The 26,730-nt window shown below is 44.4% G+C and overlaps 1 protein-coding gene across 1 annotated transcript; it reads left to right on the top strand.

Moving 5' to 3' along the window:
* The first annotated feature begins 166 nt into the window (after nucleotides 1-166).
* On the top strand, nucleotides 167-17,256 carry CMTM2 (CKLF like MARVEL transmembrane domain containing 2). The gene is made up of 4 exons (XM_008139874.3): nucleotides 167-618; nucleotides 713-871; nucleotides 16,026-16,127; nucleotides 16,904-17,256. The coding sequence occupies exons 1-4, from the start codon at nucleotides 328-330 to the stop codon at nucleotides 17,123-17,125; spliced, it is 774 nt and encodes a 257-aa protein (XP_008138096.1). The 5' UTR covers nucleotides 167-327; the 3' UTR covers nucleotides 17,126-17,256.
* The last annotated feature ends 9,474 nt before the right edge of the window (nucleotides 17,257-26,730 follow it).

Here is a 26,730-nt window from a genome sequence, read left to right as displayed (position 1 = left end):
GCTCCTGCGTGGGGCGGGGCCCGGGCGGTGGGCGTGGCCGGGGCTCCTGCGTGGGGGCGGGGCCCGGGCGGTGGGCGTGGCCGGGGCTCCTGCGTGGGGGCGGGGCCGGCCGGGCGGCGGGGCGGGCCCTGTGCGGGGATGACCTTCCCACGGTGAGCAGGGCGCGTGCAGAGGGCACCACGCGTTGGCTCCGCTGGTCTCCGGCCGTTGGCTGAGCGTGGCCTCTGAGCAAGTCGGTTGGCACCCGGCTGGCTCAGGGTCAGGCCTGTCCGGGAACAGCACAAGGAATTGGGCGGGCCGTGAGCAGCCGAAAGGGTCCACGCAACGATGGCAGACAAAGGCAAAAAGGGGGGCAAACCAGCTGCGGGGGCCCCTCCTCCTCCTCCGGGCGGCAAGAAGGAGGGAGAGCAACCCCCGGGGGAGGGGAAGCAGCCCCCCGGGGAGGGGAAAGGGGAGGAGAAGAAGGGAGCTGAGCCGCCGCCGCCCAAGCCCAAATCCGTGCAGCCCAAGGACGAAGTGGGCACGAGGAAGGGGTGCCGCCGCTACAAGTGGGAACTGAAGGACAGCAACAAGGAGTTCTGGGTGATGGGGCACGCCGAGGTCAAGATCCTGAGCGTGGTGAGTGGCCCGGAGAGAGAGAGGGAGGAGCGGGCCGCCGAGGCCCAGGAGGAGCCGGGAGTCGGTGAGAGCCCTGGGCCGTGTCTCCCGACAGGGCTGCCTGATAGCTGCGCTGGTCATGTTCACCGGCACCGTCGTGCACCCGCTCCTGACCCTCATCATCAGCATGGAACTGTCCGTCTTCCTCTTCTTCATCATCGTCTACTCCTTCGCCATCAACAGATACATGCCCTTCATCCTGTGGCCCATCACTGTAAGTGCGGGAGCCCGGCCCGGGCCCAGGTGTGCACAGAGACCTGCCTCCCCGCCCCGCATCGGTGCCAGGCGTGGGCTCAGCACCTCTGGATGGGGCTGGGGTAGAGGCGGCTGAATTTAGGTGGAAAAGGCTCCGGAAAAAAACCCACCTTGGGGGAAGGAGGCTCTTACCCTCCTGCTGGTCCAACCCCAAGGTCTTGGCTCTTGGGAGGGTTTGCTCTACTTGGGAGGAGGGGAGGTGTGGCCACTACCTGCTCTTCCCAAGCCCTGTACCAGCTCACGTCTGACTGGGGGGAGGGCACCCAGAAGATACCCCATCCCCTGAACTCAGAGAAAAACCATCTTCCCACAACTTGGTCAAATAAAATGAGAATTTTTTTTTTAAATTACTTCTAAAACAGCCTAAGATCTCCCAGTGACTATCCCTGTAAAGGGTGTTCCACCCAGAAAGAGGCTCAGGTCAAAGCAGTCAGTTATCCATTGGACTAGGTACTGGGCAAGTTCCCCAACCACTTGGAGCCGCTGCCCCTCGTCTGCAATAGGAGGTCAGGAATACTCACTGTTGTGATTGTCCCTGAGGTGTCATGTAAAGCGCGTGACGGTGTGCCCCAGGACTGATGGGCCTGAATGCCTGCCCGCTGCCTGTGTAACCACAGAGCACAGACCTATCCCCACCGAAGCCAGGCCCTCATTCACTGCACATTCCCAGCCTGCCTCCAGCGTCCTGTGCTCCCTGCTTCTCTCACTTTACACACGAAATGGGCTCAAGAATGGCCAAGTGACTTGCCCCCAGGTAACTCAGCCAGTAAGTGGAACAACAACAAAAAAAAAACTCAACCCAAGCTTTGTCAGTAGAATCTGAGTCCTTAACTGCACTCTGTCCTGCCAACTTGTTAAAAGTATTTAGGGTCCAGGGACCCACAGGTCTCAGTGAGGTATATGGGGATCCTCAGTATAGAGAGGAAGGAGGAGAGGGCCAATAAGGCTCTTGGGATAAGCAGAGGACAGAGAAAATGGACAGGCAGAGAACAAGTTCCCAGCCGAGGAGCTTGAGAGAAGACACTTTTATTTTAGCTCCAGCAAGATGAAAAATCAGTGAAGCCTGGAAATCCTCCTGTTGCTGCACTTACCTGAAAACTAGGGGGAATGTAACCATTATTGCTTTAACTGAATGGCTGAGTTGGCAGAGAGAGAGAGAGAGAGAGAGAGAGAGAGAGAGAGAGAGAGAGAGAGAACACACACACAGGCATCAGAAATGGAAAACGGGAGCAGTGGTCGAATAAGCCACTGAAGTTGGTGGGAACAGCCCACGAGGTGTTCCCCTAGGAGTATGGGTTTTCACCCATTCTTAAGTTAGGTGATGAGGCGCTGGTCCCAAGCAAAGTGGGGATTTAGAACTGAGAGCCCTGCCTGAAGCCAGCACCCTGTAAAGACTACAGTACACCCTTAGGGGAAAGACAGAGAAGATACCTCTTCCCACGCAGAGAAACAAGAAAGCATGCTTGCCCAGCCGGCGTAGCTCAGTGGTTGAACATCAACCTATGAACCAGGAGGTCAAGGTTCCATTCCCGGTCAGGGCACATCCCAAGTTGTATCTCTCTCTCCCTCTCCCTTCCTCTCTGAAATCAATAAAAATATATTATTAAAAAAAAAAAAAAAACAAGCAAAAAGCATGCTCATCTCTGCTTGAGCTTAGAGTGGAATAAACAAAAAAATACCACCTTGAAACAATCAGAAAGGATGTATGCACCCCTATGTTCATAGCAGCAGAATTTACCATAGCTAAGATTTAGAAACAGCCTAAGTGCCCATCAGCAGATGAGTGGATTAAAAAACTGTGGTACATCTACACAATGGAATACTACCCTGCTATAAAAAAGAAGGAACTCTTACCATTTGTAACAGCATGGATGGACCTGGAGAGCATTATGCTAAGTGAAATAAGCCAGTCGGAGAAAGATAAATATCACATGATCTCACTCATTTGTGGAATATAATGAACAACAAAAACTGATGAAGAAAAACAGATCCAGAGACATAGAAGCATCAATCAGACCGTCAAACCTCAGAGGAAAGGCAGGGGAGGGGAGGTAAGAGAGCAACTAAAGGACTTGTATGCATGCATATAAGCATAACCCATGGACAGAGACAGTAGCATGTGCTAGCGGATGGGAACGGCCGGGGAGAAGTCAAGGGCAGGGGGAGACATATGTAATACTTTAAACAATAAAGAATTTTTTTTAAAGAAAGACCACCTTGAGAAATATAAATCTTGAGCTTGGACTTTATACAGATTTGGTTTGAATTTTTACTACATTCAGCCTAGAAATCTTAGAGAATGTAATGCCTGAGAATTAGCATGAAAATTGATCCCAATTTTATGATATTCAGATGATATCCATGGAACTCCTGACAGAATTAAATACAAAATCACAAAACCTAAAGATAGATTCTCACAGGGTGGGCATGGGGAACCAGGGGGTCTTGTCAAATATGAACTCACAGTTCAAAACTACAAAGCATCTTAGTTTAAAATCCCCACAAGTAAGAATAAAGAATCAGCAAATATAACAAACTAGAGGCCCAGTGCATGAAATTCGTGCACAGGGGTGGGGGGGTGTCCCTCAGCCCAGCCCGCACCCTCTCCAATATGGGACCCCTCAAGGGATGTCCGACTGCCCTCTCACAATCCAGGACTGCTGGCTCCCAACTGCTCGCCTGCCTGCCTTCCTGATTGCCCCTAACCACTTCTGCCTGCCAGCCTGATCACCCCCTAACCACTCCCATGCCAGCCTGATTAATGTCTAACTGCTCCCCTGCCAGCCTGTTTGCCCCCAACTTCCCTCCTCTGCCAGCCTGGTCACCCCTAACTGCCCTCTCCTGCAGGGTTGATCGCCTCCAACTGCCCTCCCTTGCAGGCCTGGTGCCTCCCAACTGCCCTCTCCTGCTGGCCATCTTGTGGTCGCCATCTTGTGTCCACATGGGGGCAGGATCTTTGACCACATGGGGGCAGCTATATTGTGTGTTGGAGTGATGGTCAATCTGCATATTACTCTTTTATTAGATATGATAGAGGCCTGGTGCACGGGTGGGAGCCGGCTGGTTTTCCCTGAAGGGTGTCTCGGATCAGGTTGGGGGTTCCCTTGGGGTGTGGGGCGGCCTGAAAGAGGGGCCTGTGGTGGTTTGCAGGCCAGCCACACCCCCTGGTGACCCAAGCGGAGGCCCTGGTATCTGGAATTTATTTACCTTCTACAATTGAAACTTTGTAGTCTGGAGCGGAGCCAAGCCTCCTGCTCGCTCCGTGGCCGGCAGCCATTTCTGTTTAGGGTTTGTTTACCTTCTATAATTGAAACTTTGTAGCCTTGAGTGGAGGCTTAGGCCGATCAGGGAAGGCAGAAAGCTTGGCTTCTTCTATCACCTTGGAAACCCAAGCCTCCCTCCTGCTCTCTGTGGCTGTAGCCATCTTGGTTGGGTTTATTTGCATACTTGTGCTGATTGGCTGGTGGGCGTGGCTTGTGGATGTGGCTTGTGGTGTAGCAGAGTTAGGGTCATTTGCATATTACTCTTTTATTAGGTAGGATAGGAGGATTAGAACACTGAAAAGATAACTGAAGAGTTGTCAGAAAATAGAAAATATACTTAAAATTATTAAAGACATAAATAAGAGCACTAAGAAAAGAATAAGACATGATGAAAGAATAGACAGATCTTTTTTAAATTTTTAAAAAATAGATTTGAGAGACAGACAGACATAGATTTGTTGTTCCATTTATTTATGCAGTCATTGGCTGATCTTGTATGTGCCCTGACCAGGGATTGAACCCGCAATCTTGGTGTATTGGGATGATGCTCCAACCAATTAAGCTACCTGATCAGGACTAGACAGATCTTTTTTAAAATACAAAGTATAATGTCTAGAATTAATCACATATTTCCATATTGTTCATATGGAAAATAATACAATAATTAATAAACAATAATACAAGAATAAACTGTGTTTTGCATACTCACACTATAAACCTACTTTTGCCTCACCCTGCATAGTTATTGAAATAAAATTGTCAACAGAAGAGTTAAAAAGCATATCAAACAAAGCTGGAGAGTTAGTGAATTGAAAGATATGAGGAAAATATAGCACTGAGAGATAAAGAGAGAAAATATGAAAGAAGTTGAAAAAGAGAATATGGAATGAGAAAGCCCATCATAAGCCTAATAGGGATTCCAGAAGAAGAGATTCAAGCGAATGGAGGAGGGGAAATGGCCATGAAGACCACAGTCCACATTCCTGGCCACATTCCTTGTTGGTGGCAGAGGGAACAGCATAGACCTTGTTCTCAAAGAATTACAGTTGCAACGGTTGTGTGTCTTGGCCTGTCTGGTGGCTCCCTGAGGGATTGGCTGGGGGACTTGCCTTTGTTTCATCTGTCTCAGAGCTGAAGTAGCCTCCTGGATAGAATTTTTCAAAAGCGTTTAAAGGCAAATATACTAACTAACCACAGCCACCTGGGACAAGGGAAAACACGTGAAGCAAGCAGTAGACAGACCAAAATTTGGGAAGGAAGAGGTTGGGGAAGGAGATACACGGGGGAATAAGAGCTTTGAAAAGCTTCCTCTATACCAGGGAATCTAGAAGGCCACGCACATGCCTAGGGCCAGATGCATTCTCAGAAAAAACCCTAAGCTATCACCTCTGGCTGATCTTTAGGCTCTGGACATGCAGCAAGTGAAAACTAAGAGTTGCAAACCGCCTGGATAAGTGTTGAAGGAGTGCCCTAACACAGCCAATCTGCAGAGACTGGTAGAGTGTTTTTCTTTGTTTGTTTCAAGATATGTAAGGAAATATCTGTCAAATCATTACCTGATATTTAGTCTAATGAAACAGAAGCTTCAGTGGCCGCACAAGAATAATAATACAGTTTTTCAAAAAATAGTTTAGAAAAAGTCACGAAACATACAAATGACTGCAACTCACAACAAGCAGCAACAACTAACCTGGGGAGAACGGATTCTATTCTACATTATAATATTTAAAATGACCAGATTTCAAAAAATTACAAGGCATGGGGGAAAAAAGCATGGCCCATTCACAGAAAAAAATTAATAGAAACCATCCCTGAAGATGCCCAGATATTAGATTTACTAGACAAAGACTTTCTATTAACTGTTTAAAAATTCTCAAAGAACTAAAAGGAAACCAAAAGAACAATTCTTGAACAAATAGATAAAACCATTAAAGAAAAATTACAAAAAGGAACCAAACAAATTCTGGAGCTGGAAAGTAGTATAACTGAAATGAAAAATTCACTAGGATGCCTGAACATCACATTGAGTAGGCAGAAGAATGAATCAGTGAACTGGAAGATAGATCAATTAAGATTATCCAGTGTGAGGAACAGAAAGAAAAAAGGATAAAGAAAAGAACGAACAGACCCTAAGAGACCTTTGGGACACCACCAAGCATACCAACATGCAGAGTCCCATAAGGAGAAGAGAGAAAAAGGGGCTGAAAGAATATTTGAAGAAATAATGGCCAAAACTTTCCAAATTTGGTAAAAGGTATAAACCTACACATCCAAAAAGTACCAAGTAGAATAAATTCAAAGTGATCCACACTAAGAAACATTATAATCAAACTGTCCAAAGACAAAGAGAAATTCTCAAGAGAGAAGCATCTCATCTCATACAAGGAACACTTAATAAGATTAAGAGCCAGTTTCTCATCAGAAACCATAGAGGCAGTGGAATGATATACTTAAAGTCCTGAAAGAAGAAAAAAACTGTCAACCAAGAATTATCTCTTTCAAAGTTACTATCTGTTATGAATTGTGTCCTCCCAAAATATGTTGAAGTCCAATCTCCGAGTACCTGTAAATGTGACCTTATTTGGAAAAAAGATCTTTGCAGGTGATCAAATTAAGATAAGATCAGTGGTTGAACCTCAAACTATGAACCAGAGGTCATGGTTTGATTCCCGGTCAGAGCGCATGCCTGGGTTGCAGGCCTGACCCCCAGGGGAAAGGGCAGCTGATCAATGATTCTCTCTCATCATTGATGTTTCTATCTCTCCCTCTCCCTTCCTCTCTGAAATCAATGAAATATATATAGTAACAAAAAAGATGAGGTGATTAGAGTGGACCCTAGTCCAAAATGACTAGTCTATATAATAAAAGCCTAAGCGACCCTTACAGCAGAACGACCAGTTGCTATGATGCGCACTGAACACCAGGCAGCAGACACTCAACGCTGGAGCTGCCCCCTGGTGGTCAGTGAGCTCCCACAGGGGGACACCGCTCAGCCAGAAGCCGGGCTCAGCCTCTCCTGCCTCCACAGCAGCACAAGGGAGCAGTGAGCTGAGCAGTAAGGAGCAGCGAGCAGGTGGGCGGTAAGGAGCGAGGGGTTCTCGGACTGCGAGAGGGCGCAGGCTGGGCTGAGGGACCACCTCCCCACCACCCCAGTGCACAAATTTTGTGCACTAGGCCTTTAGTATCTTTATAAAAAGGAGAAATTTGGACACAAAGACAAACTTGTACAGAGGGAAGATGATGTGAAGAGACACAGGAACAAGATCAGGATGCCTGAAGGTAGAAGAGAGCCTGGAACTAGCACCTTCAGAGGAAGTATGGCCCCGCCAACACCTTAATTCTGGACCTCTGGCCCCCAGAACTGTGAGGCGATACATTTACGTTGTTCTAAGCCACTCAGGTGGTGTTACTTTGTTATGGAAACCCCAGGAAATGAATACAATATCCTCCAAAACTGAAATTACCTTTCAAAATTTGCCATTCAAAAATGAAGGAAAACTTAAGAAATTCCCGTATAAAAGGTGAAGGAATTTGTTACTAGTAGACATGCCCTAAAAAAAAATTCTAAAGAGAGTCCTTCAGGCCAGAATGAGAGGACACTGCAAGGTAACTTGAAGCCACAAAATAAAGAAAGGCCACTAGTATAGGTAACTATATAGGTAACTATAAAAGCCAGTGTTATTGTATTTTTATTTGTAACTCCTCTTTTCTGATATAATTTAAATTGAAAGTGCATAAAACAATAATTATAAATCTACATTAATGGGTCACAATGTATAAAGATATAATTTGTGACAACAAAAAGAGTTTTTGTGTACTATTGAAACTAAGTTGGTATCAATCAAACTAGATTGTTATAAATTTAAGTATTGTAACCCCAAGGAAATTATATATGAATATATATATATATATATATATATATATGTAAGTTATATATATACATATGTATATATAAATTTGGTACATTACAAAAATTTAAGGATTATAAGGAGGCAGTAATGGTGGAACTGAGGAACAACAAAAAGATACAATATATAGAAAATAGCAAAGTAAGTCCTTGTCAGTAATTGTTTTTAATCTACATGGATTAAAATCTCCAATAAAAGGCATAGGTTATCATAATAGATTAAAAAATCCATAATCCCACTATATTAGGATCGCAAGAGACTCACTTTAGATCTACAGATGCAAATAGGTTGAAAATGAAAAAACTCCATGCAAACAGTTACCAAAAAAGAGCTGAGTGGCGGCAATATCAATATCAGATTTAATGAAATATGTGAAGTCTCAAAGAGTTACCAAGGAGACTAAGTAAAAACAAAACTACACCTGGACATGTCATAGAGGCACTGCTGATGACCAGAGACAAAGGGAAATTTAGAATCAAACCGAGAGAAAAGATGATTTACCTTTAAAAAAAATCTCCAACTATTAGGCTAACTTCATATTTTTCAACAGCAATGACAATGGCTAGAAAATAATGAAATAATTTATTTGAAGGGCTGAGGTACAAAGAATAAAATAGACACTTTTAGACAAAGAACAAAAAATATTTATATTCACTGACCTTCACTTAAAGAACTACCAAAAGGTGTACTTCAGGGAGAAAGAAATTCCTGTGTTGTTCAATGGTTGAGCATTGACCCATGAACCAGGAGGTCATGGTTCATTTCCAGGTCAGGGCACATGCCTGGGCTTCGGGCTTGATCCCCAGTAAGGGGCATGCAGGAGGCAACTGATCAATGATTCACTCATATAATTGATGTTTCTATCTCTCACTTACTCTCCCTTTCTCTCTGAAATCAATAAAAATACATTTTTTTTAAAAGAAAAAGAAACAGTAAGCAAAGAACCTAATAAGCTTTTGGATTGATCTAAATGAACATTAAGACAGAGAGGCTTTAAAAATATATATTAATAATTTATTTGGGGGAGAGAACACTAAAATAGGTGGAACTGAGCAAAAGCAACGCAATACCATATAAGATCACAGTGGTTGTCATATGATAAGAATGATAAGTCCTTGATTTTGGGAAAAGGGGATTTGGTAATAATATAAACATTAACACATTAAAACATTATACTATAGTAGAGGCCCAGTGCACAAATTCGTGCATGGGTGGAGTACGGTGGCCCATCCCGAATGGGCAGATCAGGATGGGCTGGCCAGGGGGAGGGGCCACAGGTGGTTGGTGGGCCGGCCCCAACCCTGATCGGGGTTGGGGGAGCCAATTGGGGGTGGCGCCGGCTGGGGGGGAGGGGCTGTGGGCAGTTGGCCAGCTGGTCCCACCCCCTGGTCGAACTCCCAGTTGAACTCCCAGTCAAGGGGACAATTTGCATATTAGCCTTTTATTATATAGGATTCTGCTGAAGAACAGAATTTTAGGATATATAACCTCAAACCTGTTCAGGGGAAAAGGTGAAATACAAGGGAAAAAGAAAAAGAAATATGTGTGATTTATGTTAATGAGAAAAATAAAATGGTAGATATATATCCAAATATATCAGAAGTGATAAATATAAATGGACTATATTCTTCATTTAAAAGACAGAGGACTCTAAGAACAGATTTTCTAAAAATCCAGCAATAGAGAACCAAGATGGCGGCATAGGTAAACACCTGAACTTGCCGCCTCACACAACCACTTCAAAACTACAACTAAAAGACAAAACGGACATCATCCAGAACCACAGGAAGGTTGGCTAAGTGGAAATTCTACAACTAGAAGGAAAGTGAAAAGCACACTGAGACTCAGAGGAGGTGTGGAAGTAAAGTGCAGAGATACGGAGGCATGCGTGCCGAGAGGGCTGGCAACTGAGTACACGGCTGGCTTTTTCAAGCCAGAGGGAGACACAAACTCCCGACTGCTCTGAACTCCAGTTCCAGGGGAGACTCTGGGGACCCAGACTCATTCGGGGAGAAACTGGACTGTCTGGCATCGGGTGGAACTCGAGGGCGGCTTTCTCTCAGAGGTGCTTGCAGTGATTACCAAGGGACACTGAGACCCGGGGACCTCTTAGGGCAGGGCTGAGGATCAGCCATTGCTGTTTGCTCCGCCCTGAGACTCCACCCCATCCAAGCTGTGTGCAGAGGTTTTTGCATATGAATGGCCTGGTCCTTTGAAATCTAAACTTACCTAACAAACTGCAGCTGAGTCAGTGAGACCCAGAACGTCCAAAAGAAGGCCCAAGGCCCCACAGCAGCTTGCATTGCTTCACAGCTGGGCCTCATCTGGGCATCTCCAAACCCCAAACAAAGAAGAGGAATCTGCAGATCTCTCCATAGCTCCTGCTGGGTGGCCTCAGGCAGAGGCTAAATTACCACCTCCTTGGAGATCCAAGAGCCAGTGTACCCGGGATCAGAGTAGGGCCATCCAGATTACAACTCCTTAGATCCATAAGGGATACACTCAGGGGGCAGACTCGGTGAGCACCAAAGCCCCACTGAAGCAAGTCCTGCCTCATAAGGGTGTCTCCATCACAGAAGTTCTCCCATTGTAGACACAGCTGACCCTCACAGCCAATTGGCCTGGAGGTCAATTCCTCTCAGTGATACCAACAACAATCAAGGCTTAACTACAACAAGACTGTTCACATAGCCCACAAAGGGGTGCACCAAGAGTGTCCACCTCAGCTAACTGGGGAGGCTGAGCCACTAGGCCCTATAGGACACCTAGCACACAAAGCCACTCTGTCAACTCAGGGAAGCAGCCAAAATGTGGAGACAAAGAAACAGGTCACAAATGAAAGAAATGGAGGAAAGCAAACTACTGGATATAGAGTTCAAAACCACGGTTATAAGGTTTTTCAAGAATTTTCTAGAAAAGGCCGATAAATTTAGTGAGACCCTCGAGGATATGAAAAAGGACCAACTAGAAATTAAGCATACACTGACTGAAATAAAGAATAATATACAGAGATCCAACAGCAGACTAGAGGATCCCAAGAATCAAGTCAAAGATTTGAAATACAAAGAAGCAAAAAACACCCAACTGGAAAAGCAAAAAGCAAAAGAATCCAAAAATATGCAGATAGTGTAAGAACCCTCTGGGACAACTTCAAGCATACCAACATCCGAATTATGGGGGTGCCAGAAGAAGAGAGAGAGCAAGATACTGAAAACCTATTTGAAGAAATAATGACAGAAAACTTCCCCCACCTGGTGAAAGAAATAGACTTACAAGTCCAGGAAGTGCATAGAACCCCAAACAAAAGGAATCCAAAGAGGACCACACCAAGACACATCATAATTAAAATGCCAAGGGCAAAAGACAAAGAGAGAATCTTACAAGCAGCAAGAGAAAAACAGTTAGTTACCTACAAGGGAGCACCCATACGACTGTCAGCTGATTTCTCAAGAGAAACTATGCAGGCCAGAAGGGAGTGGCAAGAAACATTCAAAGTGATGAGTAGCAAGAACCTACAGCCAAGATTACTCTACCCAGCAAAGTTATCATTCAGAATTGAAGGTCAGATAAAGAGCTTCACAGATAAGAAAAAGCTAAAGGAGTTCATCACCACCAAACCAGTATTATATGAAATGCTGAAAGGTATTCTTTAAGAAGAGGAAGAAGAAGAAAAGGGTAAAGATAAAAATTATGCACAACAAATACATATCTATCAACAAGTGAATCGAAAAATCAAGTGAATAAAAAATCTGATGAACAGAATAATCTGGTGAATATTATAGAATCAGGCATAGAAAGGGAGTGCACCGACAATCCTCGGGGGGGAAAGGGATGTGGGGGGTGCGGGAAGAGACTGGACAAAAATCATACACCTATGGATGAGGACAGTGGGGGAGGGGGGGTAAGCGCATGGGGTGGGGTGGGAATTGGATGGAGGGGAGCTTGGGGGGAAAAAAGAGGAACAACGGTAATAATCTGAACAATAAAGATTTAAAATAATAATAATAATAATAATAATAGCCCTAGCCCGTTTTGCTCAGTGGATAGACCATTGGCCTGCGGACTGAAAGGTCCTGGGTTCGATTCTGGTCAAGAGCACATGCCCAGGTTGTGAGCTTGATCCCCAGTGAGGGGGTGTACAGGAGGCAGCCGATCAATGATTCTCTCCCATCATTGATGTTTCTATCTCTCTCTCTCTCTCCCTTCCTCTCTGATAGCAATAAAAATATATTTAAAAATAAGCCCTAACTGGTTTGGCTCAGTGGATAGAGCATCGTTCTGCAGACTGAAGGGTCCCAGGTTCGATTCCAGTCAAGGGCATGTGCCTTGGCTGCGGGCACCTCCCCGGTGGGGGGTGTGCAGGAGGCGGCTGATCGATGTTTCTCTCTCATTGATGTTTCTAACTCTCTATCCCTCCCCCTTCCTCTCTATAAAAAATCAATAAAATATATTTAAAAATAAAAAATAAAAATTAATTAAGTAAGTAAATAAAAATCCAGCGACATACCTAATTACAAGACATGTGGAGCAAGATTATAAGAGATGAGGGAAAATAATAAGAGAAAAATACTAACTAAAAAAAGATAGCATAACTTTAATACCAGATTATATCAATTTTATGTTTTTAAAAAGGCATATAAAGAAGACTATTACCTATAGCAATTCTAAACTTGTGTGCACCTAACAATATAGCAAAAAACAAAAGACAAAAATTGACTTCATTATAAGGAAAAATTGGTAAATAGCAACCATAGTGCCAGATTTTAACATCTCTCCCTAAGTAATTGCTAGCTTGATCCATTGACAAATAGAACATATGGAATCCTACACCAAACAGTAAAAGGTTATATATTCTTTTCAAGCACACTTGAAACAATCATTTAAATTATATCCTTAGTAAGACCACAAAGTAAATGTAAACAAATAACAAGGAATTGATATAATACAGACCACATTCTCTAATTTCAATGCACTATAACTAGAAATGAATCAGTAAAATTTAACTAAGTCCCCATGTGTTTGGGGGTGGGTAATTTAATGTTTTCCCTAAACATATGAAAATTTAGTTATACGGTAGAATGCAGTGAAATAATCCAATTTCAAATCTATATAATTAGAAAAGAAGACTGAAAATTAACAATTTAAGTATCTATCTCAAGAAGGCACACACAAAATATGGAATTAAGAAGGCAATGCCAAAGATAAGAGCTAAAATTAATGACATCGGACTTTGAAAAGACTAATAAAGTAAATAGATCTCAAGTTTTTCTCAAGGTCTTTTTTTTTTTTTTAAAGAAAGAAAATGTTAGTCTAAAGATCAAGAGCATTTAAAGATCACAGGGGAAATGTAAACTTCCATGCCAATAAATTGGAAAATTTAGATAGTTAATTTCCTGGAAAAAATATAACTTACAAAAATTAACACAAAAAAATGGAAAAATAGGTTATAAAATAATTCATGTTTTCATCTGGCGCTTGTTTAATTTTTTAAATTTAAACCTTTTTATTCTCTGGAGCCATTTTGCTCTCTGGTGTGAATCATGGCTCTAGCTTTAAACCCTGATGGCTGTCTTATCATTTGATTTATCCATTCACTGAATAGTACATGTTTCCTGCACTGATTTGAAATGGCATTTTTGTTAAAATACTAAATCCCATATGCAGGGTTCATTTCTGGACTCTATATTCAGTTTCATTGGTCTGTCCCTTTCTCTCTCTCTCTTTTTTCTAAAGGCTTTATAATATGTTGTACTAGCCCTGGCTGGTTTGGCTCAGTGGATAGAGCGTCAGCCTGTGGAATCAAGGGTCCCAGGTTCGATTCCGGTCAAGGGCATGTACCTTGGTTGCGGGCATAAACCCAGTAGGGAGTGTGCAGGAGGCAGCTGATCGATGTTTCTCTCCTATTGATGTTTCTAACTATGCCTCTCCCTTCCTCTCTGTAAAAAAAATCAATAAAATATATTTTTTAAAAAAATATGTTGTACTACCTGGTGGGACTTTGATCTTAAAACCAGACAGTATAAGGTAAGTAAACTGTAGGCCTATCTTATTTTAATGTAGCCACAAAATCCTCAATAAAATATTAGCAAACTGAATCCAGTAACATACTAGTATAAGCAAGCAATACCTCATGATCAAGCAGGGCGTGTGCCAGGAATGTAAAGATGGCTTAGTTGTCAAACTTCTACTAATATAATTCGCCATTTTTCATTTAAAGGAGAAAACCATTTCACCATCTCCTAAGCTGCTGGAAAACTATTTAGTAATATTCAATACTTATTTTTAGAAATCTCTAGCAAACTAGGAAAAAAAAAGGAACTTCCTTATTTTAATAATAAGCATCTACCCACACCTACAATAAACATTTCCTTTCATGGTAAAACTTTAAAAGCATTTCCTGAGAGATGATTATTGTCCCCATTTTATTCAACATTCTGCTGGAGAACTGAATCAGTACAATGTGACAAGAAAAACAAAGGTATACGGATTGGGAAGGGGGGTGGAATCTAGCATTACTCATACATCATTTGATTCTCTACACAGAAAATCCAAGAGAATCTACAGTCAAATTACTAGAACTGATCAGAGGTCCTTGAGGTTACCAGAGACAAAAACAATAGAGTTCCTGACTACCAGCAACAAACACTGAGAAAACAAACATTTTAAACAACAGACTACTAGGTGTCTGAGAATAAAACTGCTCAAAGATGTGTATGACTTTATGTAGAGATTATAACGTTTCATTAGTGGATACAAAAGAGAATCCTAAAAATATGGAGAAATATACCACACACAGTCACAGATGCAAAGAGCTGCTATCATAACGATGGCAATTTACTTCCAAAGTAATCTATCAATTAAATGAGATTCCATCTGAACAGAGGTTGTTCATGGAACTTAACAAGATGATTCGAAAAGTCTTATGGAAGAATTAAAAGAATGACAAGGATGAACGTGCCCAATGAGATATCTGAATTGCTATAAAACTTTAGCACTAGCTCAGAATTGAGAAAATGGAATTGTTATGAAGTGAATGTGTGCATACCCCCAAATTTGATACACTGATATCCTAACCCCCAGTCTGACTACAATTGCAGATGGGGCCCTGTAGAGTAGTGATTAAGATTAAATCAGGTCAGCCCAGCCAGTGTGGCTCAGTGGTTGAGTGTCGACCTATGAACCAGAAGGTGATGGTTCGATTCCCGGTCAGGGGACCTTCCCAGCTGTGGGCTCCATCCCCAGTGTGGGATGTGCAGGAGGCAGCCAATCAGTGATTCTCTCTCTCATCACTGATGTTTCTCTCTCTTTCCCTCTTCCTTCCTCTCTGAAATCAATAAAAAGTTTAAAAGTTTAAAAAATAAAAGATCCTGGGCTTTGGGTCTTGACTACAAGAACCCAGCTGAGGGGCCACAGGTATGTTCACCTAGCCAGGTGTATATTTATCTTTAAATATATATATACTAGAGGCTTGATGCACGAAGATTTGTGCAAGAATGGGCCTTCCTTCCCCTGGCTGCCGGCACCACCTTTGCTCCAGCGGGAGCTGCCTTTCCGCCTTCCCACGCTGCCCAGAGGCCCTGAGTGGCTGGGGCGGTGCGGAATGCCTGGAATGCCTGCGTTGTCGGTGGTGACGGTGCAAATGCCCTGCCCCGCCCCCGGCTGCTCAGCGCCTGCATATGCAAATTAACCCGCCATCTTTGATGGGTTAATTTGCATATTCGCCCCTGATTGGGTGGTGGGTGTTGCGAAGGTATGGCCAATTTGCATCTTACTCTTTTATTAGTGTAGACATTATTAGTTAATATATATAAAATATTTATATATTCTTCCATTAGACAGAAGTTTGAAACTCATTCCTTCTAGGAAGCTCTGCCAGGTGGGCTGTCCATGGGCCTCGGCTCGGTCCCAGGCTGACTGACACTTATCTCTCCCGTGCTTTCAGGACCTTCTCAATGACCTGTTCGCCACTGCTTTCCTGGCCGGCGCCACGGCCTTCGCTGTGCAAACTCGCCAAACCATGCCAATGAACTACTTTGTTGCTGTGGTGAGTCTCCCTTGTGGGGCTGTTTATTTGCTTAGAAATCACCTCTTTTTGGAGAACGGGTGTTTTCCCCCGTTTGAAGGCCACAGAATTGCTTTTCACAGAATCTTGCGATCCAAGCAAAGTTTGAAAGTAAAGCTGATAAATGTTCCCTGTGGAGAAGCCATTGAAATAAACTTGATGTCTAGGCAGCCAGCCAAGCTGCTGGTTTCCTCCTTGTAGCTGCGGACCCAGAGGCAAAAGCTCCCTCCCTGCCCCCAGGCCGGGTGTAAAGAGAGAAAGAAGCAGGGGGTGACAGGGCACTGGGGAAGTGGGGGGCTCAGTCTCTGGCGTCTGGCCATTTAAGGGGACAAGGGGGTGTCTTTTACAGCACCTGCTTACTATTAGAAACCAGGAAGGAGCCCAGCCAGTGTGCCTTGGTGGGTGAGCATTGACCTATGAATCAGAAGGTTCAATTCCTGGTCAGGGCACGTGCCCAGGTTTTGGGCTTGATCCCCAGTAGGGAACATGCAGGAAGCAGCCAATCAATGATTCTCTCTCCTCATTGATGTTTCTATCGCTCTCTCTCTCTCTCTCTCTCTCTCTCTCTCCCTCTCTCTCTCTCTCTCTCTCTCTCTCTCTCTCTCTCTCTCTCTCTCTCTCTCTCTCTCTCCCTTCCTCTCTCTGAAGTCAATAAAAATATACTTTTTACAAAAAAGAAAAGAAAAGAAACCAGGAATGAAATAGGCCAACTTCAGGGCGAAAAGCAAAAGTCACGAGAGGCTCCTTCTGTTTTCCAGATCCTTATTGGTGTGGCTGCATTTTTCCCTTTAATCGATATATGCCTTCAAAGAAAACACTTCAGAGGCAAGAAGGTCAAAAGGAATGTGCTGGTTCCTCCTCAAAAAAAGGCAGATGCTGCGAAGGCAAAGGAAGAGGCAAAATCGGGGGCGGCAAAGCCGAAGGAAGACAAAAAGGGAAAGCCAGCGGCGGCGGCGGCGGCAAAGCCAGGCAAGAAATGACACGAAGGAGAAGCTTGTGGTTGGAAGTGGCCGTGCGTTTTACAACGAAGCAGAGTCCCACTGTCTTCCTTGTCTTCTTCCTCAATGATTTCCTTTTCCACTTAAATAACCACCTCTGCTCGGAAAAGAAATTTTCTTTAAATGGATTTTTTTGTTCATGCAACCGAAGTTACCGAAAGTTTTGGTGCGGTGAGTGAGGGCTTGAGGGACCAGCATGTGGGTGCATTTCTTTTCCACGTTATTTTTTATTTATTTATTCTTATTTATATTAGAGAGGAAGAGAGAGAGAGAAACATCAGTGATGAGACAGAATCATTGATTGGCTGCCTCCTGCATGCTCCCCACTGGGGATCAAGCCCCCAACCTGGGCATGTGCCCTTGACCGGAATCGAACCTGGGACCCTTTACTCTGCAAAGCCAAACCGGCTAGGGCTGATATTTTTTTAAAAGCGTTCAGGTAGCTGCTAGGAGGAAAATAAGATTGGTCCTCATTTGAAGCACCCATGGGAGGAGGGCGACAGGGGTGGTGGCACTTCCTCAGGGCTCAGGGCCTCTGAACCGGAGTCAGGCTGGAGTGAGCCAAGCAGGGTGAGCTCAGAAGGGACTCGGGGGCTGGTTGCTGTGGAGATGGCCAGCGGTCCATAGGACCTGCAGCATCTCTGTCCAGTAAAGACCTGAGCATAAGCCCAGAGCCACGGCTCCCACATGCAGGCACCTCCCCTCCACACACACACACACACACACACACACACGCACGCACGCACGCACGCACACCACCACCAGGGTCAGGGCCTCACTCTCACCAGACAGTCCAGCCACTTGGCAATTTGACAGGAGAAGAGTCATCCTCGTGAAAGAAAAGTGAGGTCTCAAATTGATGCATGAGGAGCTAGGAGGAGGGGCAGGGGTGGAGGGGGGCATGAGCTCAGCCAGGAACCACATGAGAAAGAGGCGGGGAGAGTCAGCTGGGCCTCGGCTGCCAGGGTCAAGACTTTGGCCTCTGTCCTAAGTGCCATGGGGAGACTGGGGTGCGCTTCCCAGTGGGAGGAGATGACAGTTGGCTGCTGCGGAGGAGGAGGCGGCTGCCTGTCAAGCAGGTGGGAAAGATGGGCAACTGGAGCAGGTCCCTGGTGAAACAGGAAGAGCTGGTCTCTACCCTTCAAGCGCACCTCTGTAGCCCTCACACCACCCCCTGCTGGCCAGGTAAGGTAAGGCAACCCTACTAAAAGAAGGAAAGCCTACAGGGATTCACATTCTAGAGAAAAACTAAAACATGTACACTATCCTGCCGAATGACCCAGAATTACATCCCCCCCAGATATTTAGCCAAGAGGACTGATATACTAGAATGTTATACGAGCCTAAAAACTAAAAAAAAAAAAAAAAAAGCCCAAATGTTTCAAAGGAGGTACACTGTGCTACGTTCACACAATATAATACTCCCCAGCAACAGAAAACAAGCTACTGACACATGATGGAGAATGGCGACAAAAGTAAAAGATAATGATGAATCTCACTCAGTACTGAGTGAAAGAAACCAGACCCAAAAGGAAGACACACCGTCGGTGTGGCTCAGTGGTTGAGCATCAACCCATGAACCAAGAGGTCACTAGTTTGATTCCTGGCCAGGGCACAGGCCCAGATTGCAGGTTTGATCCCCAGCAGGAGGGTGCAGGAGGCAGCCAGTCAATGATTCTCATCACTGATGTTTCCCTCCCGCTCCCTTCCTCTCTGAAATCAACATTTTTTTAAATAAAAAGGAGAACATACCATATGATTCTATTTTGAAGTTCAAGAACAAGGGAAAATATAGTGAAAGAAATGGAAACAGTGGTTACCTCAGGAGGTGGAGAATGGGGATTGATTACAAAGGAGCATGAGGGGACTTTGGGGGGCATGAGACAGTTGGATATCTTTATTTGGGGAACTGGTTACACAGGTGAATACATCTGTCAAACCTTTGACTGCATACTTAAGATCTGTGCATTTCATTGTATGTAAATTTTACCTGAAAGTGTAAGGTAAATATGGCTGTGCTCAGAATCCAGCAGAAAAGGGTGGACCTTGTTAAACTCCTCTGTGTGGCCATTCCTCTCACCCCTGGAGGCAGGTATCTGAAACAGAGTTTTCCCACGCCCTAATTTTACACATTGAGGAACTAGGAAAAAAAAAGAGCAAACTAAACCCAAAGCTAGGAAAAAAGAGGAAACAACAGACCAGAGATAAGTAAAAGAGAGAATAAGGAGAAAAAATAAAATCAACAAAACCAAAGATTAGCTCTTTGAAAATATCAACAAAATTAACAACCTTTAGATAATGACAAAGAAAAAAAAAGAACACAACTAAAATCAGAAATGAAAACAATGGTTACTACTGACCATACAGGGAAAGGATTATAAGATAATCCTATGAATAACTTAATTATATGCCAACAAGTTAGATGAAATGGAAAAATTCCTAGTAATACACAATTACCTAAACTCACAGAAGGAAAAAGAGAAAATCTCAGCACACCTATAACAAGTGAAGAGATTAAATTAGCCCTGGCTGGTGTGGCACAGTGGATAGAGTGTCGGCCTGAGGACTGAAGGGTCTTGGGTTCGATTCCCATCAAGGGCACATGCCCAGGTTGTAGGCTCAATCCCCGGTGGGGGGTGTGCAGGAGGCAGCCAATCCATGATTCTCTCTCATCATTGATGTTTCTCTCCCTCTCCCTCTCCCTTCCTCTCTGATATCAATAAAAATATTTTTTTAAAAAAAAGAAGAGATTAAATTAGTATCCAAAAACACTTCCCAACAAATAAAAGTCCAAGACCAGATGACTACACTGGTGAATTCCACCAAACGTTTCAAGAATTAGGCCCTAGCCAGTTTTGCTCAGTGGATAGAGCACCGGCCTGCAGACTGAAGGGTCCCGGGTTCGATTCCAGCCAAGGGCACATGCCTGGGTTTCGGGCTCAGTCCCCAGCTGGAGGAGTGCAGGAGGCAGCCGATCAATGATTCTTCTCATCATTGATGTTTCTACCTCTCTCTCCCTCTTTCCTTTCTCTCTGAAATCAATAAAGAAATATATATTTAAAAGAGAATTAGTAATTCTTCTCAAACTCTCCCAAAAACTAGAAGGGAATACTTCTTAACTCATGTTATATGCCAGCATCACCCTGATACCAAAACTAGATAAAGATATCACACAAAAACTAAACACCAGTATCTGTTACGACTATAGATGCAAAAAATTCTCAACAAAATAGTAGCAAACCAAATCTAATAGCATATTAAAAAGATTCTACACCATGATGAAGTGGGGTTTATTCCAGAATAACATTGCAAAGCTTTTAAAAACTGACTGGACATTGAAACCACAGGCCAATGGTGGGTAGGCCTGAATCTAACCAGATTGACTGTCTGCTTTAACAACAACAAATCTCTATAAAAGTTAAGCAAACCCAGAATTCAAAACATAATGTTCAATATTTGCCAATGTTATCTCCAATAAAGTTTAATCTCCAACATTTATAGGGAACTCATAAACTTAACAAAATGAAGATAAACAACCCAATCAAAAAATGGGCAATGGACCTAAATAGACCCTTTTTGAAAGAGGACATACAGAAGGCCGAGACACATGTGAAAACATGCTCTCGGTCACTAATCATCCGAGAGATGGAAATCAAAACGACCATCTCACACCAGTCAGAATGGCTGTCATCAACAAATCAACAAACGACAAGTACTGGCGAGGATGTGGAGAAAAAGGAACCCTCATGCCCTGCCGGTGGGAATGCAGACTGGTGCAGCCACTGTGGAGAACAGGAGTTTCCTCAAAAAACTAAAAATGGAACTCCCATTTGACCCAGTGATCCCACTTCTAGGAATATATCCCAAGAAACTAGAAACACCAATAAGAAAGGATATATGCACCCCTATGTTCATAGCAGCACAATTCACCATAGCTAAGATTTGGAAACAGCCTAAGTGTTCATCAGCAGATGAGTGGATTAAAAAACTGTGGAACATCTACACAATGGAATACTACACTGCTGTAAAAAGGAAGGAATTCCTACCATTTGCAACAGTGTGGATGGACCTAGAGAGCATTATGCTAAGCGAAATAAGCCAGTCAGAGGAAGATAAATATCACATGATCTCACTCATTTATGGAATATAATGAACAACATAAACTGATGAACAAAAACAGATCCAGAGACAGAGAAGCATCCGTCAGACCGTCAAAACTCAGAGGGGCCCTAACCGGTTTGGCTCAGTGGATAGAGCGTCAGTCTGCGGACTGAAAGGTTCGATTCCGGTCAAGGGCATGTACCTTGGTTGCGGGCACATCCCCAGTAGGGAGTGTGCAAGAGGCAGCTGAATCGATGTTTCTCTCATCGATGTTTCTAACTCTCTATCCCTCTCCTTTCCTCTCTGTAAAAAATCAATAAAATATATTTAAAAAAAAAAAAAAAAAAAAAAACTCAGAGGGAAGGCAGGGGAGGGTGGGGGGAAGGAGGAGAGATCAACCAAAGGACTTGTATGCATGCATATAAGCCTAACCAATGGACACAGACACTAGGAGGGTGAAGGCACGTGCTGGGCGGGGGGGGGGGGAGGGGGGGGGGGACTGGGGGGAACAAGACACATATGTAATACCTTAATCAATAAAGAAAAAAACCTTAATGTTCAAAATGTCCATTATACAATCAATAATTATTTGACATAGGAAGGACTAGAAAAAATCTCAACATCTTATGAGGGAAAAGATAACGAACAACCTCAAGAATGACACAAATGAAGAAACAAAAAAAGAAAAGAATGACACAATGTTAGGAGGATCAGAGAAGGACTTTAAAGAAAATATTATAAGCGTGTTCTAAGAATAAATTTTAAAGAATAAATAAAACACATGGAAAGATAGAAAGTCTTAGTGGAGAAATAGAAGATATAAAAAATAATCAAATGGAAATCTTAGACCTGAATACAATAACCAAATTTTTTTTAAAAACTCACTGAATGGGCTTAGAAGCAGAATGGAGATGACAAAGAGTGAACTTGATGATAAATCAGTACAAATGATCTGATCTCAACAAAAGAGAATAAAAAGACGGAAAGAAATGAACAGAGCCTCAAGGACTTTAGAGACAGTACCAAAAGGTCTAATTACTTGGAATTCCAGTAGGAGAGAAGATAGACTGTAGATTAAAGAGGAAATGAAAACAGAAACTATGCCCGGCGGGCGTGGCTCAAAGTGGTTGAGCACTGAGCTATGAACCAGGAGGTCATGGTTCGATTCCTGGCCTGGGGTTGTGGGATGCCTCCCCAGTGTGGGGTGTGCAGTGGGCAGCCAATCAATGATTCTCTCTCATCATTGATGTTTCTATCTCTCTCTCCCTCTCCCTTCCTCTCTGAAATAAAAATATATTTTAAAAAATAAAACTGAAACTACAAACTATTCAGAAATGGGTAAAAACTAGAGCAATATTTTTGGCATGTGTCTGAACTGGTCCTCAGAGAAAAATATATAACTTTAAGTGTCTTCATTAGGAAACAAGAAAGACTTAGATAAAGGATAACACAAATAGTAAAATTAAAAAAAAAACAACACAAACAACCTGCAAGTCCATTCTATTTGTGAAAACAAAGGCAAAAATCTCAAATAAAAATATTACCTAAATGAACCCAGAGATTTAGCAAAAGAGCAAACACCCTGACCAAGAAAGGCACATCCCACAAATGTAAGGATGGTGAGCATTAGGAAAACTGCTACAGTCATTCATGACATTTATAGATTAAAGGAGAAAACAGCAAGTTCTAAAAGAAAAAAACCTGTATGGCAAAAACGCAAAGTGAAAGATAAATGACAAAGCAGGAAAAAACATTCGCAACTCACATTTCAGAAAAAGGACTAACTTCCTGGCAAGTGTGTTCTCCTGTGTGTGAAAAGTCAATTCTCAGAAAAAGGAAATGCAAATGGCTCTCACACATGTAAAAATCAAAAGTGCTTGTGCCACTCAGAACTAGAGAAATGTAAACGAAAACTGTCCAGAGAGACCTTGGTTTCATTCTCCGATAAAGGGCACCAGGGCTTCTTGGAGAACCGGCGATTCCAGCCCAGGATGGGGAGAATACAAAATGAACCTGAAGCATCTCATAGTGGCAGAAAATAAGGAAATGAAAAAAAGAGGGGGGAGAGGAGTGCGCATGAGCCCACCTACTGGCCAAAGATGGAACAACAGCCAATAAAATGAAGTCTAATCGTAGTTCATTATAATCCAAAGAATAAAATAAATAAACCAGTGGAGGAGAACGGAAACTATTCCTTCCACAGGGAACGTGAAAGGAATAGAGCCACCCTCCTCCATTCCATAGCAGATATTTCATGGTGCCATCCTCTGTGACAGGTTCTGGGCTGGGGCCGGTCCCCAGGGAGCGCACAGCCTGTGTGGTGAGATGGACAGTGGTCCGGGGTCTCCAGCCACGTCGTGCAAGGGCACCCACCAGGTTCTCCTTGCCCTCTCCCTGGGCCCTCTCAGTCACTCTGGGCTGACACCGTATTTTGTTTTTGGTGCCCTTTCAGTACATGGAGATGTAAATTACATAAAATAAAACGCACCCACGTTAAAAGTACTGTTTGATGTGTTTTGAGAAATGTGTGTCCCCAAGTAACCACCACTCCTGTCAAAATAAAGTACATTCCCAGCACCCAAAAAGTTTCCTCAAGCCCCGACCCCAGGCACTGGTCTGATTTCTGTCACCACAGTTGTTTCACGTATTCTAGGATTTCATAAACGTGGAATCATATAGCATGTACTGTTTTGATTGTGGCTCCTTTCATTCAACATCCTGTCTGCTGAATGCAACCATATTGTTGCACTTACCAATGATTTATTCCTTTTTATTGCTGAGATGCTTTCCCTGGAAGGGATGTCCCACAGTTACTGTATCCCTTCCCCTGCTGATGAACCAACGGGTGGTTTCTACATTAAGCTGTTAAAAATAGAGCTGTGGACATTCGTGTACAAGCCTCTATATAAACCCGTGCCTTCATCTCTCTTGGGTAAATACCTACAAGTAAAATAGCTGGGTTACATGATAGACCTCTGTTTAACTTTTTTTTTTTTTTTTAATCCTCACCTGAGAATATGTTTATTGATTTCAGAGAGAGGAGAAGGGAGAGAAGAGGGGGGAAAGAGAGAGAGAAACATTGGTTGTTTTGCCCCAACCAGGGATCGAACTCAAAACCTAGGTATATGCCCTGACTGGGAATCAAACCCACAACCTTTTCTGTGTACGGGACGATGCCTAGCCAACTGAGCCACACCGGGCAGGACTTTTTAACTTTTTTTTAAAATATATTTTTGTATTGATTTCAGAGAGGAAGGGAGAGGGAGAGATAGAAACATCAATGATGAGAGAGCATCATGCCCACAACCCAAGCACATGCCCTGACTGGGAATTGAACCCTGACCTTCTGATTCATACGTTGGTGCTCCACCACTGAGCCACGCCAGCTGGGCCTGTTTAACCTTTTTACCAGCAGTGTATGGAAGTCCCATCTGCTATACATCCTCATCAGCACTTAAATAGTAGCATCCCTTTTCATTAAGCCATTTTAATAGGTGTAAAGCAGTACCTCATTGTGCCTTTAATTTGCATTTCTAGATGTCATGATGTGGAGCAGCTTTTCACCCATGTGTGTACTAGATGTTCGTACACCTTTGTTGAATTGTCTGTTCGAATCTTTGGCCCCTTTTAAAATCTGGGTTGTTGCCCTAACAGGTTTGGCTCAGTGGATAGAGTGTCGGCCTGCAGACTGAAGGGTCCCAGGTTTGATTCCATCTAGGGCAGGCGTCCTCAAACCACAGCCCGCGGGCCACATGCGAGTGTTTTTGCCATTTTGTTTTTTTACTTCAAAATAAGATATGTGCAGTGTGCATAGGAATTTGTTCATAGTTTTTTTTAAACTATAGTCCAGCCCTCCAACGGTCTGAGGGACAGTGAACTGGCCCCCTGTTTAAAAAGTCTGAGGACCCCTGGACTCTAGGGCATGTACCTTGGTTGCGGGCACATCCCCAATAAGGGGTGTGCAGGAGGCAGCTGATCAGTGTTTCTAACTTTCTATCCCTCTCCCTTCCTCTCTGTAAAAAATCAATAAAATCTATTTTTAAAAAATAAAAAAAAATCTGGGTTGTTTTCTTATATTGAGTTGCAATTTTGAGCCACATTTTAATTAACATAGATTAGAACCAGGTGGTCCTCTGATCTAACTCCTCCCCTCCCTGGCCTGCTCCCAGGGAATTTGGGGTGAATCCCAAACTCCAGGGCCTGGGCCACCACAATCTGTCTCCTCTCACTGGTCCCTAGCTGAGTCCTTTCTGCCTGGTTGCCCTCTGAACCTGCCAGACATCTATTACCAGCAATCACCTTATTCAGGATTTTCTGGATACATTTACTGTCTACCCACACCCCCAAAATAAGCGGGGGCTTCCCCTCCGGTTGGGCTCCCAGTTCTGCTGTTGAATGAATCCATAAGTAAATGAATGCCTCTTACCTAGCTGGAGAGGCCGGCGAAGTCTTCTCTGAGGAAGTATTGCTGCTTTCTGATCACAGAAGACTCAAGGACTGATCAGACAACAAGGTGGGAAAGAGCACTCCACGCAGAGGGCATAGCACATGCAAAGGCCCGGTTGCAGCAGGGAGCCTGGTTTAAGGAACCGTGAGAAAGCAGATGGGCGGAAGGGAAGGCGAGAGAGGGCAGAGAGGGGTTATGTTTTGCCCTATACGGAGACCCTGGGCAAGATGGGAAGCTCCCAAGATTCCCATCTGCTTCCTCGGAACCGTGCAGGGAGGAGACAGGAGTGGCCTGAGGTCTAGGGGGGGCCTTGGTGGTGGTGAGAAGTGGACGGAGAAGACAGTGTAGGAGGTGAAGATGCGTGGCCTTCGTGGTAAGAGAGAGGCTGAGCGAGAACAAGGCCAACCCCCGGGATTCTGGCTCTTGGGGTGGAAGGACGGAGGGCAGTGCCCCTCGCAGAGGCCCGGGCAGCCAGAATGTCACGGACTGGTCTTGGCTCCCCTGAACTGACGCCCTGAGAATGAGCGTGTGCGCAGGCGCGCGCGTGTGTGCCGTGTCTAGGCCACGAGGTTTGTGTCTCGGCCTCCCTCCCCCTGAATAAAGGGGTGCGGGCGGGGGTGGGCGGAATGGCCAAGAGAGAGCGGGTGGGGAGCTGACGGCGCGATCAAAGCCGCGGGAGGACCAGGCAGAGCTTTGCTGTTGGGACGCCTAGGATCCTGGGCCCCGGCCCTGTGCCCGGCAGGAAGCTCGACGGGAGACAGCGAGTGCAGACCACCCTTCTGGGTTGTGGCAAGGACAGACGGGTGGGAGCTCCGACGGGGTCCTCGAGGGTGGCAAACAAGTTGTGGGGCCTCCAGGACAGGGGAGAGAGGAGAACGTGAGGGGTCTGAGGGAGCCCCAGGCCAGCGCCGCGGCGGGTCCCGGGTGCGAGGGGAGGAAGGGAGGAGAAGGAATGAGAGCGGAAGAGGGGAAGGGAGGTGGGAGCCGAGGAGGGGGCCGGGGAGAGGCGGGGCCGGGGGCGGGGCGGGGCGGCGGGGGA

Source organism: Eptesicus fuscus, chromosome 21 (genome assembly GCF_027574615.1).
Source record: "Eptesicus fuscus isolate TK198812 chromosome 21, DD_ASM_mEF_20220401, whole genome shotgun sequence".
NCBI lineage: Eukaryota > Metazoa > Chordata > Mammalia > Chiroptera > Vespertilionidae > Eptesicus > Eptesicus fuscus.
This window is presented reverse-complemented; position numbering and strand designations above follow the sequence as displayed.